Source organism: Silene latifolia, chromosome 4 (assembly GCF_048544455.1).
Source record: "Silene latifolia isolate original U9 population chromosome 4, ASM4854445v1, whole genome shotgun sequence".
Lineage (NCBI taxonomy): Eukaryota > Viridiplantae > Streptophyta > Magnoliopsida > Caryophyllales > Caryophyllaceae > Silene > Silene latifolia.
The window spans coordinates 100,343,361-100,355,992 of record NC_133529.1 but is presented as its reverse complement, the minus strand read 5'-3'; the positions used below and the strand labels follow the sequence as shown (position 1 = coordinate 100,355,992).

At 37.4% G+C, this 12,632-nt stretch overlaps 1 protein-coding gene across 1 annotated transcript; it reads left to right on the top strand.

Annotated features, from left to right (window-relative positions):
* Window positions 1-935: 935 nt before the first annotated feature.
* On the top strand, window positions 936-2,270 carry LOC141652351 (ethylene-responsive transcription factor ERF061). Its single transcript, XM_074459831.1, has one exon. It carries the CDS (start codon window positions 1,149-1,151, stop codon window positions 2,097-2,099), a length of 951 nt encoding a protein of 316 aa, XP_074315932.1. The 5' UTR covers window positions 936-1,148; the 3' UTR covers window positions 2,100-2,270.
* Window positions 2,271-12,632: the final 10,362 nt, after the last annotated feature.

Here is a 12,632-nt window from a genome sequence, read left to right as displayed (position 1 = left end):
ACATTAATAACATACTTATAATCTTATGAGATATTCAACCATAAACTCATTTTTACCATAATGATTTTTGGGTTTTTCTAACGTGTGCCCTAAGGAGCTAAGGGCACACATTAATAACATACTGTATAATCTTATGAGATATTCAATCATAAACTCATTTTTACCATAATTAATGAAATTATCTTATTATTATTTTCACATGGACACACAGTAGAAAAACCAATGATTTTTTCCTTAATACATGTAAACCAAGCACTAAAAGCTTGCCTAATTAAGAGTAGCACAAGTTCGTTATACCTCAACACCTTGAAGCATAGGGATTAGGCGCCTCTGACCATGGTTGGAGGACCGCTAGTTTTTCCTCCTAAATTCCCATTGATAAACCTCCAAACCAATGGCAGCACTCCATGTAGCATACATTTTCTACCATATAAACATCAATCAAGTTATCAATGATGGAACAATAAATTAACTAAAGACAACACATTTCAAAAAACAAACAAAGTCAAACTAATTAGACTTAGAGGCGTTAGAGCCACACTGCATCAAATTTGTCTACCCACAAATTTGTGAAATCTCAAAAGTGACCCATTTTATTCTTAAAATAGATATATTCATCTTAAAAAATACCTACGTTGCTTATCCATGTGTTATATCCATCTTAAGAAAGATCTACGGTTGTCTACACTTTTTAATTAAAATAGTTACATTTTTGTCTTAAATGGGTCACATTTTACCCCGTTTTCAGCTTGCGACGAAATGTACCCGTCACAAACAAGACGTTTTGTGTGGGTGAAATCTCAAAAAATTGCTGTTACAAAATAAAGGTGAAAAACTTTCAACCGTGCATAAAGTGTATTATTGTCCTGTTGTGAAGACACCAATTGAATGTTCAAGTGGTTAGGGAAGCTTTGAAAGTCTTTGATAGCTACTCAACACACTGTAAAAAATTTGACTATAAATACAGTTGAAACTCTGACAGAACCCAAATCAAATCAAACCAAACCAAATCCACAGCTTCATTACTTCTAAATATCAATCAATCTCTCATCTTACAAACAGATACTCAAGTTATAATCATTTTTTTTTTTTCCGGAGGTTCAATTTCTAGCTCTCCTGTGAGTTTCTTTGTTTTTCTATCCAAAAAAATGGGAGAATTCATAATTTCAGGCATGGAAGAGAATAAATACATATCTTCTTCATCTTTCGCAACTCCCATCGACATTCAAGATTCAGTTTCAGCTCTTATCTTAACAGCAGGTGCTAACAATACCAATACCCTGGATTCAATCTTCTCCTTTTGCCAACCTTCAGACCCTGTGATCAATAACAATCACTCACTAGGATCATCAGTTTACGTTAAGCAAAGAGATTTACTTCAAAAATTGTGGCTCGATACACGGTCAAACACCACGAGCCATGGCTGCTCTTCCTTGAGCAGTCAGTTCCAAAGCACTTCATGTTTTGGGAAGAAGAAGCTCTACAGGGGAGTGAGGCAGAGGCAATGGGGGAAGTGGGTTGCAGAAATAAGACTAACCCAAAATAGAATGAGGGTATGGTTAGGTACATATGATACAGCTGAAGCTGCTGCATATGCTTATGATCGCGCCGCCTACAAGCTTAGAGGTGAGTATGCTAGGCTCAATTTCCCTAACCTTAAGGATCCTACTAAATTGGGTGTTGGAGATTCAGCTAAGATGAATGCTCTCAAGTCGGCTGTGGACACGAAAATTCATACCATTTGTCAAAAACTGAAGCGTGAACGAGCCAATAAAATTGCCAAAAAGAAAGAGCAGGAAAAATCAAGCACTAGAACTGGTAGTAACAAGAGCAACGACAATGATGGTTCGACAAAAGAGTCAAATTCTTCATCGTCTTCATCATTATACTCGGAGATGCTTAATGACAATGGGATCGATAACATGGTCTCACCAAACATTTCTGAAGAGGATTGGTGGAATAATGGGAATTCTTCAACACCGTCGGATTCAACAAACAGCTATTCCATGGTGGTGGGTGATGTAGGGTTTGAAGGTTTTTCACTGGATAGGCTGTCATCTGTTGATGCAGAGTGGATCTGGGAAGTTCTTGCTAAATAGACCAGATTTAAATGTAAAGAAATGTTAACTGAAAGATTATATTTCAAAAATACTCGGTAGTGTGGTTTTGATGTTCAGGGTGGTAGATTTCACATACGGTCAATCTAGTCGCTAAATGTATCTAGATTTCAGCATGATGAACTGATGATAGTATATCTTTCAAATTGAACCAAAGATCATAGGCTCATATCCCTGAAAGCAAGGTTTTGAATCTTGTTGGCCTTTTCCGTGACGCTTGAAAGACAGTAGTCAAGTGGCACATGGGGTTTCTAGTACACCAGATTTAGGGACTAATGGTGTCATAATCATAATTTGATGAGAATATCTATACCCTGACTAAAGATAATTACTACATGTAACATCAGTTCATCACCCTGTCAAATCTTGTGACGCAAAAGCAAGATTTTGTATGAGAAAGAAAATATAGAGATGGATTTTTATTGATCATCTCATCAGTAAAATGGTCCATTGGTCTTCTGGCGTTAATGTAGGGCCGAACACAGATCAAATACCGGACCGGATATTTAACCATATTTTTTTTATACCCATTTCCAAATTCCAACTGTAAAAACCCTTTGCAATTATAGTTTTATGTTGGGAAAACAAAGTAGAATTGTTTTCTTTTCTTATTACAACTTACTCGTATTATATATGGTCGCAGTTTCATCCATTGGACTTACAAACATGTGTTGTAGACGAGGTTGCTGAAGAGATCTGGGTTGTTGGGTGAAGTTCATAGTTTTGTTTGGAGCAAGGAAACAGATGAAATGTAACGAAGAAGCAAATATGTTAGCCTTTTAGGTTAGTAATGTATTTATTACTGTATGATTTATCCAAATCACAAAAGCATGGTTGCCTAATGAGACTGGATTGCAGCAAACAATAAAATGAGAAGATTAACAAGTTGCCGCGTCTAATTAGATACAGCAAATAATCAGGAACAGGCAGTCACATAGCATAGCACATATCAGTAGATGACAGATGAAAAGAATTGGTAGAGAGCAAAAAGTAGCTGCACTAGTTGAGCATATTTTTGTTTTGCTGAAGTTGTTTACATATATCCAGTTCATGCTGCAACCAGACAGACGAAACTCAGTCAGGATTTTGTATCAAGTAATTGGGTGATACTGATACAACAGCCAGAGACATGTAGTATGCTATTACTCCGTAAACAAACACCAGTATTACGTATCAACTTTCAACCTTGATTATGCTTGCTATTGTATGTAATACATTACCTAAGTATGTACCACATAGTCACATAGACACATCCCAATGCACATTGCACACAATACGTTTGATAAAATATGTGTGCCAGACTCAGTTGTGAGTGCTGTAGACGAAGTGTTGGATGAAATTCCTGAACCAAATTCTTACTTAGATCAGATAAAGTAGCAGCAGTTGGTGATGAATGATGATCATAGCCTATTGAATGACATTAACGAAATCAAACCTCCTGGTGTAAACAAATTGGAACAAAACATGAGTCCGGTTCATAATATTTTTGATGGGTTTGAGTCTCATACTGACTGAATGTGACTGGGTAAAAGAGTCCCAATTATCAAGTGCACAAAAGGTGCTCCATGAATTGCCACTTCTATTATTTAGTATTATAGAGATGGCTCAAATTGCTTCTGTTGTTGATGAGAGTATTCCAATGTCCGAAATTGCTGAAATAAAGACAGATAAAGAAGGAAACCCAAGTCCAACAAGATGATGATTTGGATTTTGGAATACAAGCGACTAATGGGTTCACTAGTATGGCTGTATTAGATGGCTCCTTTTTCCGTGACCTGACCATCATAGGGAATTTCAAGGAGGCAGAGAGAGAGTTGGGGTATACATTCATTGTTGGACTCATCACTGGGCAAGCTAATTTCTGAAACTGAACATATACGTAATGATATGCCCCAACGTACTTGGTCACCGCTACTAATGGAATGGCAGCATCCTCATGACTGACGTCTACCTATCTTTGGCTTGGTTTTGACCCGGGTGGGTTGTATAACAAATTTTGTGTTGAGATCTCAATTGGCCTGCTGAGAGTTGCTACTTGTATAAAATCAATCTACTAGTGTTTGGATTTTCGACCCGGGTTATATTGGCGAAAATAAATATTTCTAAAAAATTCCAAATTAATTCTATATAATAAAATACTCCTCATCTCTTCCATCTATTCTCACTTTTCATCCCAAATTTCATCATCATCATCATCATCACATCTTCCATCTTCCAAATCTAAAAAAGTGATTCAACATTTAAAAATACGGCATACATAAAATAATAATAAAAAAAAAATATATAAATAAATAATTCTAAAAAAATCCCAAACTAATTCTACATAGTAAAATACTAAACCGTAGTACTTCGTATCTTCTAAAAGCCTTACATCTCGACATTCTAGCATCTTCAATCTCCTTCTCTCTTTCATCTGTTCTCACTTCTTCATCCCAGATCTACATCAACAATTGATAAATCATTGATCGTCACCATTACCACCGTCAACATCGTCGATCATCGCCTCGCTGTAACAACCATCACTATAGTAGATCATTACATCCTCTCAATTGTCAGCTGCCTCATACGGTAAACAAAAACTGAAACAAACATGTCGAAAATAGCCCTCCTTTTCCTCCTAACAATTATCTTGTTTGCAAAGTTGAGCGCGGGTTTGTTTGAGAAAATAGATGTAGAAGTTGTGAATGGAATAGGCATTAGCAAGATTTTGGAAATTCACTGCAAATCGAAGAACGATGATTTGGGTACCCATACAGTCCGACCAGGCCAAAGTTATGAATTTAAAGTAAAAACCGGTATCTTCAGTAACACACTATATTTTTGCGGTTTTACGTTTGATCAGAAATTACATTGGTTTGATATTTATGATCAGAAGAGAGATGCCCATGGTGACACTAACTGTAAAACTTACTGTCTGTGGCAAATTATGGAGTCTGGTCCGTGTTCTCTTTTTGGTAACAAAGACGATCCAATTTGTTACCCTTGGAATAAAAATTCTAATTAGCTAGCTATTCATGTATTTAAAGATTATCTAATAATATCTATGGATCACTTGTTTGTTTTTTCCTTCAGATGCTTGGTCTATCTTGTAGTAGTATTTTTAATCCGGATCCGGGTACTTTCATAGTGTAGAACATAATAGTATATCACAGCTCAAGAGAATTGCTAAAGACCAGAAAATACCTGCACTAGTTCAGCATGCCTTTCTTTTGCTGAAGTTGTTTACATACTATCAGTTCATGCTGCAAACGACAGGCGAAACTCTGTCAAAATTTTCTATCAAGCGACTCTGCGACTGGGTGATACAACAGCCAGAGAAATGTAGCACTGTAGTCTGTAGTATTCTATTACAACACTACTATGTAATCAAGTTTCAGTTTATGCTGCAAAAGACAGGCGAAATTCTTTCGATTGCAATACATTACCCAAGTACCACACAGGCTCTCTCATCTATGAGACTATGACGAGGTATAGGTCAGTAGGTCAGTAACAACATTTTTCCTATGTTGAAAACAAATAAGCTGTTTCCAGATGACTTTTAGTTATCCAAATTAAAATCGACAAGTAGAACCTTTCAGTGTGAGAATGAAGGAGTATATTGACAGTATCAACAATCAACATCATAAACAACAATATTACCCCATTCCCACGAAGGTTATCACAAGAACTCTCTTCTACTAAAATATGAGTGTTGAGTCTGATCGCATGACTGGTCCTTAGTTTTTGTCCACCAAATATAGAAACTCATTATATATCAGGGTTTCATAATCAAATCAAAATTTATGCGGCACCTAGCTTCATCAGTTCGGCGTATGACGGTTTCTGTTCATGCTACATTGCTATGTGGTTCATATTATGATACTCATATTGATAACGGAATATATTGTAAGTTTAAGACGGTCTTAAGTACGAGTAGCTCCTAATTTCCAAATTGAGCAGAACTGATGAAACTGTTGGTGATTTAAGAGTAATTACCGGTTCATTTTGGCGTAATTAAGGTTGTTTCATAGATGGGTAATTTCTAAATAATATAATGCAAGTTCGGGAAGTACGGAGTGTACACTTCCATAATTATTTACGGAATTACGGTATAGTTTTCGTTCGAATAACTATGAGGGGGTGCGGAAATTAAATTCACGCATCAATTATTTTGGAAATCCAACAGTTGCAATTGTTCGGATATTCATTCCCCTATTTCCCTATCTTGCTTATATATATAGCCAGGGAATAAGATGGAAAAGTTACAGGAAAACAATCCATCTTTTGCATCTAAGAAATTATAACGATCTACACAAAATACTTCTTAATTATATCTCTGTATTCTGTGCCGAATACAGAGGGCAACCGTCTTATCTCAATAGAAAGTTCGATACAACCCAGGCACTAAAGTAAGGGTCGAATTGTTCTATTAGGAAAGCATAGCGATTCGGTGCGGTTTTCATTATTGTCAATTCCTGTTTCGTGCATACTCAATATCTAACAATCTAATAGAACAATTATCGAAATCTTTCAAGATGACGAATGTTAAGGAAATGACAATGAAGAAAATATTCTTAAGAGTATTTACGCTTTTGTGATAATGATCGATACCGTTCGCAAGGAAACAACAATATGAAGGTGCAGTTGAGTTTGCGGGTTGTGAATTCAATTTGGAAATTTACTGGTCAAATGGAAGGGCATATAATTTGGTCTCGCTTGTTAGAAAAGGATGGAAATGGTTAGTATATATGGTTGATGAAACCGTTGATGGCAACATGCATCAGGCAACGTTTTGATATTTGGATTTTCTAAGGATGATATTATCTTCCAACGATAGGGCATCAAAACAGAAAACTTGGCCATGTTACAGAGATAAGTTATTATTTCATGTGTTGTTTGCTAATTGATGCTATTTGTGAACATAGTTAATGCTTCTATTCTATTTAATTGATACTTAGACTTTCATTAAAATAGATAAGGTTTATTTGTCTGATATTGATTATGTTTATTATGCTTTGCATTGTTCTCTCATTTCTGTGATGTCGGTCATGAGTCTAAAATCAAAAAGGCAATTTGTTCTCGTTTTGTTGCATGATCGATGATGGCTATCATGATATTCATGTTTTGCAATTAAACATATCATGAATCTTGGCTGTTGATATTATAAGATCATTCAATTAATTTATTTGAATGGTGTTTGGAACACATTAGTTACGTAATGCATTTGGGCAGGATCCATTTGATTTTTATGTATTAATGATAACATGAATACATGACACACATCTGTTTAAGGAATGAAGGATATTTTTGTGTTGTTATTTTGATTAACAGCAAGGGGAAGATTGTCGTATGAATTTAATTATTTTGTTTGAATTGTTTTATGGGCGTGGTTTTACCTACACTTTTACTGGTGTGACTTGTGCATATTTGAGAGAGAACAAAAGGGCAATTTCTTTTAACGTCTATTGTATATATTTGAATTGTACTTGTCTAATCTTTTGTTCTTGTACTCATCTTTATTCAGTTGATATGTCATCTATGATTATTGACTATATGATAAATAATGGATAATAATGATATCAGTTATGGTTTGATCATGATAGTCGTTATTGTTAATTTATAACATGACTATGTACTCACTTTAAATATGCCAAGCATGTCTTGTATAAATAATTTTATCTTGGGTCCTTAGATAAATTGTTTTAGACTTTGGGCATGTTTAATGAGTGGTTAAATTCTTAATATGGTACACTATTAAGTGGTTATAAATTTGGATCGTTTATTGTTTGAAATGATTAAGAGTGTATCTCTTTGTTTATATTTCAATCTAGTGTAACAAGTTAAATATTACCTTGTACATGTTAATGTGTTGCGTAAAATTTTTTTTAAAAAAAAAAGGATCGATTATGTAATTATTTTTACCATATAATCTCGGGAATGATGGTTTGCGATAACCATGGTGAGATTATAGAATCATGATGGTTTAACCATGTTAGAGGTACATCAATAGCATTGAATGTATAGTTATTTGACGGGTCCGGTAAAGGAGTAGTCATTTGTTGTAAGATTATTGACAAGTTGATATTTGGCAATAAACCAAAGATGATTTACCTTGTAAAAGGTGGTTCTATTATCGTGTTCTTCTATGAAGGACATGGGGGAGGTGGTATGATCCTTGGTATTAGGATCAAGGGTGAGAGTATGATTATTATTCTCCGATTAATACTCCCAAGAGTCGAGAATGACGGTTTTATCCAATAGTGAAAATGGAGTCATGACTCGGATTTTCACAAGGGCTTAATTATTGCGGTTTGACAAGTTGTGTAAGTATACTAGTATAGCTAGTACTCATCTTTGGCAAGGGATTAAGCAAGTGTGACAATGTATAAAGTAAACCATGAATTATGGTTTGTCCTATGTCATTTCTCCTTCGGTTTTAAAGGGATAGTATTTTGCAAATTGATGTACCAAATGTAGAAGGTGATTTTCTACTAGTGGTAGTGTATTTTACTTTGGAAAGTATCATGAGTATATCATGTATATGGACTTCCAAGAAGCGAATTTGCATTATGAGTTTGACATTGGAGTTGGTATGCGTAGTGTTAGCATAGCCGGTTAAGGCTAAGTAGCTAAGGAAATTAATTAATCTACGGTATTACTTAAAAGTATTAGACCAACTTCATCCATGTTTTGATAGTAAATAACGGTGCACCAGGGTGTTTGCTATAACACAGTTTATGGACTATCATAAATGGGGATAATCTTGGTTATCTTTTGTGAGATCTCAGTTTTAGTTGATCACTTTGCATGAAGGGTCAATTATGGACTTGGTTATTAAGTCGGTTGACGGGATGGGTCTAAAACTCGTATAAGATCCTTGGCGATAGGATACCCAATTCCCCTCTAATACAACGTTAGAGGCTGAATTCAATGTGGAAGGCCTATTGTTAAGAGATTGAAGCACACAATAATTTATATCCCGAGGTGTGTGCTTAGACTTGCATGTTGTAAGGTCGATCTTTTGAAAAAGTGTGTTTGCAAGGACACGATGAAAAGAATCAACCTATATGAACATGAAGTACAGCCGCTTCAAGGGAGTATGGGTTTGACTCCTGATATGTTCATGAATAGATATGGGACACTAGGCTTGTAAATAAGTGTCGGTTTATGTAATTTTTAGAAGTAAATTAGTTTATGTGTGAGTTATCTTCATGTATTCAAAATGGGTAGAAAGGGTTCAATGCTTAGTCACACCCCGATACTCGAATATTTGGAATGTGTAATTTTACTAAGTGGAAATTCAATCTTCGTGACATTTTCATTTATGCATAAATTGGTATGCTTGTTAGCTGTTTAATCTTGTATTACGCTTAAATGGGGGAGGAATGTTGGTGATTTAAGAGTAATTACCGGTTCATTTTGGCGTAATTAAGGTTGTTTCATAGATGGGTAATTTCTAAATAATATAATGCAAGTTCGGGAAGTACGGAGTGTACACTTCCATAATTATTTACGGAATTACGGTATAGTTTTCGTTCGAATAACTATGAGGGGGTGCGGAAATTAAATTCACGCATCAATTATTTTGGAAATCCAACAGTTGCAATTGTTCGGATATTCATTCCCCTATTTCCCTATCTTGCTTATATATATAGCCAGGGAATAAGATGGAAAAGTTACAGGAAAACAATCCATCTTTTGCATCTAAGAAATTATAACGATCTACACAAAATACTTCTTAATTATATCTCTGTATTCTGTGCCGAATACAGAGGGCAACCGTCTTATCTCAATAGAAAGTTCGATACAACCCAGGCACTAAAGTAAGGGTCGAATTGTTCTATTAGGAAAGCATAGCGATTCGGTGCGGTTTTCATTATTGTCAATTCCTGTTTCGTGCATACTCAATATCTAACAGAAACTAGGTTAAAATCGGTAATATTTTATCATTACCGTAGAAAACTTTGAGGTGACTGATTAAATTAATCGACCATTTAACCTTAATCTCGCTAAAATTGAAGGATAAGTGGCAGAATTTCTTGAGAGTAAGTTAATAACGCAAATTTCCATAGTATGAATTTTGCAAGAATGAGGGAAATTAAAGCTCAATTAGGATGACAAACAAGAAGATGAGAGATAAAGCTCTCTCAAAAACCCATAGAAAATAGGAAGAGATCTGAAATTATTTCTTATCTCCTCCCCCTAGCTCTTCTTCAGCCATTTTCTTTAATCTTCTTTCTGCATAATCAACTTCTACCTTCTTCATATTTAGGAAGATCTCGTATAAGTTTTTCAATGGAAAATTTTTCAGTCTTCTTTCTTGATTTTTTCCTTCTATAAAGACTAGATCTTAATTTGCTCTCCATTTTTTTTTTTGAATGTAAACACCCGAAAGTCTCACTCGATTAATAAACGATCAAACGAAGCAGCAGTGTTCGCAGAAGGTGGTAAACCATCCTCCCAAACTACCCTACCAAGAGTACGCGGACTACAGTGAGCTAAAACGTGAGCTACACAGTTATTAATACGACTAACATGCAACCAAAAAATAGACTGAAAATTAGAACTAAAGCTCACTATATCATCTATAATCAACGAGAAAATGCTCCTCCCATGTCTTCGAGCTTGAATTGCTTCAATCACTTGTAGACAATCGCTCTCCACTTCCAGCTTTTGGACCCCCCGTCGAGCAGCTTCCTCCAAACCATCAAGGACCGCAACCGCCTCAGCTATATGTGCTTCCCAAACCTGTTGACGAGCAATGGACACACCCCACAGAACCTCTCCTCGGCTGTCACGACACACAATTCCCGTGTCAACACCCTCGCCTTCTTTAACACCCGCGTCCACGTTAATCTTAACATAGCCTTTCCTCGCCGCCTGCCACCCGTTAGTCCCTTCCCCTGCCCCCTGTGAGGTTGACTCGCTGCACCTTATCCCCTTCTCCATACCTCCAGTCTCGCCTACTCCCTCACATACAACATCCCTCACCCTTCGCACCACCTCGGCCGGTTCCACCCTAATGTTGTAAAAAATGACCTTGTTTCTATGCTCCCAAATAGCCCAACAACCCACCATAAACCACACACACTCCTCATGGCTCATCTCCTTCCAGCGAACTTCGACCCATTCCCGCACATCCTGACCCCGCCCCTCTGACACATCCTCCAAGCCCAGATCGTCCCAAACCCAAGAAGCCACCCCACAGTCCCTGAAAATATGAATGCTAGATTCAAAGGCCGAATTACAAAAAGGACACAAAGAGTACTCACCTCCTATCCGGGCTGCGATGTTCGCTCGTGTTGCCAAAGCTTCACTACACATTTGCCAGAAGAAGAGCTTCACGCGGGGCCAAACCGAAACTTTCCAGAGCCGATTCCAGAGCCAACGATCCCTCGTCCTGGCCGATGAACCAGCCATATCCCCTTCTTCCCCCACGAGCAATTTATACGCACTTCGCACCGTGTATAACCCGTCCTTTTCAAGTCCCCAATTCCACAGGTCCCTCGGCCTATTTGAGCTAAGACGAATATTTCGAACCCGATCCCTCTCAAAAGGAAGCAGCAAGAGCTCTAACTTCTCTTCATCCCAACCCCTCCCATTCGGCCTCATCAAATCCGCGACCATCAGCTCTTCATTCCTATGTGCACATGGCGAAATGATCCGGCCCGAGTTCAGCCAAGCATGTCCCCAAATTTTCGTATCATTGACATCCCCGATTCTCCTACGCATACCACGCTCCAAAAAAGTCCGGGCTTCGAAGATACTACGCTAAGTATAGCTCGGGTTGTGTCCCAGCGAGGCCGTCATAAAATTATTGTCAGGGAAGTATTTTGCTTTCATAATCCGAGTCCACAAACTAGCTGGAGTAGTTACCAATCGCCAAGCTTGCTTGCCCAACAAAGCTTGGTTGAACAAACGAAAAATCACGAAAACCCAAGCCTCATCTTCCCTTCGGTCGAGCCAATTTCTTCCACGCCACCCAATGTATACCTCGCTTATTCTCCTCGTGCCCCCACCAAAATTACGAGACAATCGATCTCAGCTCATCACAAAAGTTTGCGGGAATTTTAAACACACTCATCACATAGGTAGAGAGCGAATTGGCAACAACCTTTATGAGGATCTCCTTACCAGCCCTAGACAAAATTTTCCCGCGCCACCCTTGTAATTTTTTACAAAGTTGATCACGAATAATATTCGTAATAACCTTTTTCGATCGGCCAATCACCGTGGGAAGCCCCAAATAGAGAGCATGTTCCTCCACTTCGACCACCCCGAGACATTCCGCCACTCTGCTTCTTTGTTCCCTACTGACTCCCTTGCTAAACGAAATGGTAGTTTTATCCAAACTTACAAGCTGCCCCGAAGCCTCCTCATAACGACGTAAAATATCATTAATAACATTCGCCTCATCCAGGTTAGCTTTCACGAAAAAAAAATGCTATCATCGACAAAGAGGAGATGAGAAACGATAGGTGCCGAGGGAGCCACCCTAATGCCATGAATCGCATCATTCTCAACCGCCCTTCTAAG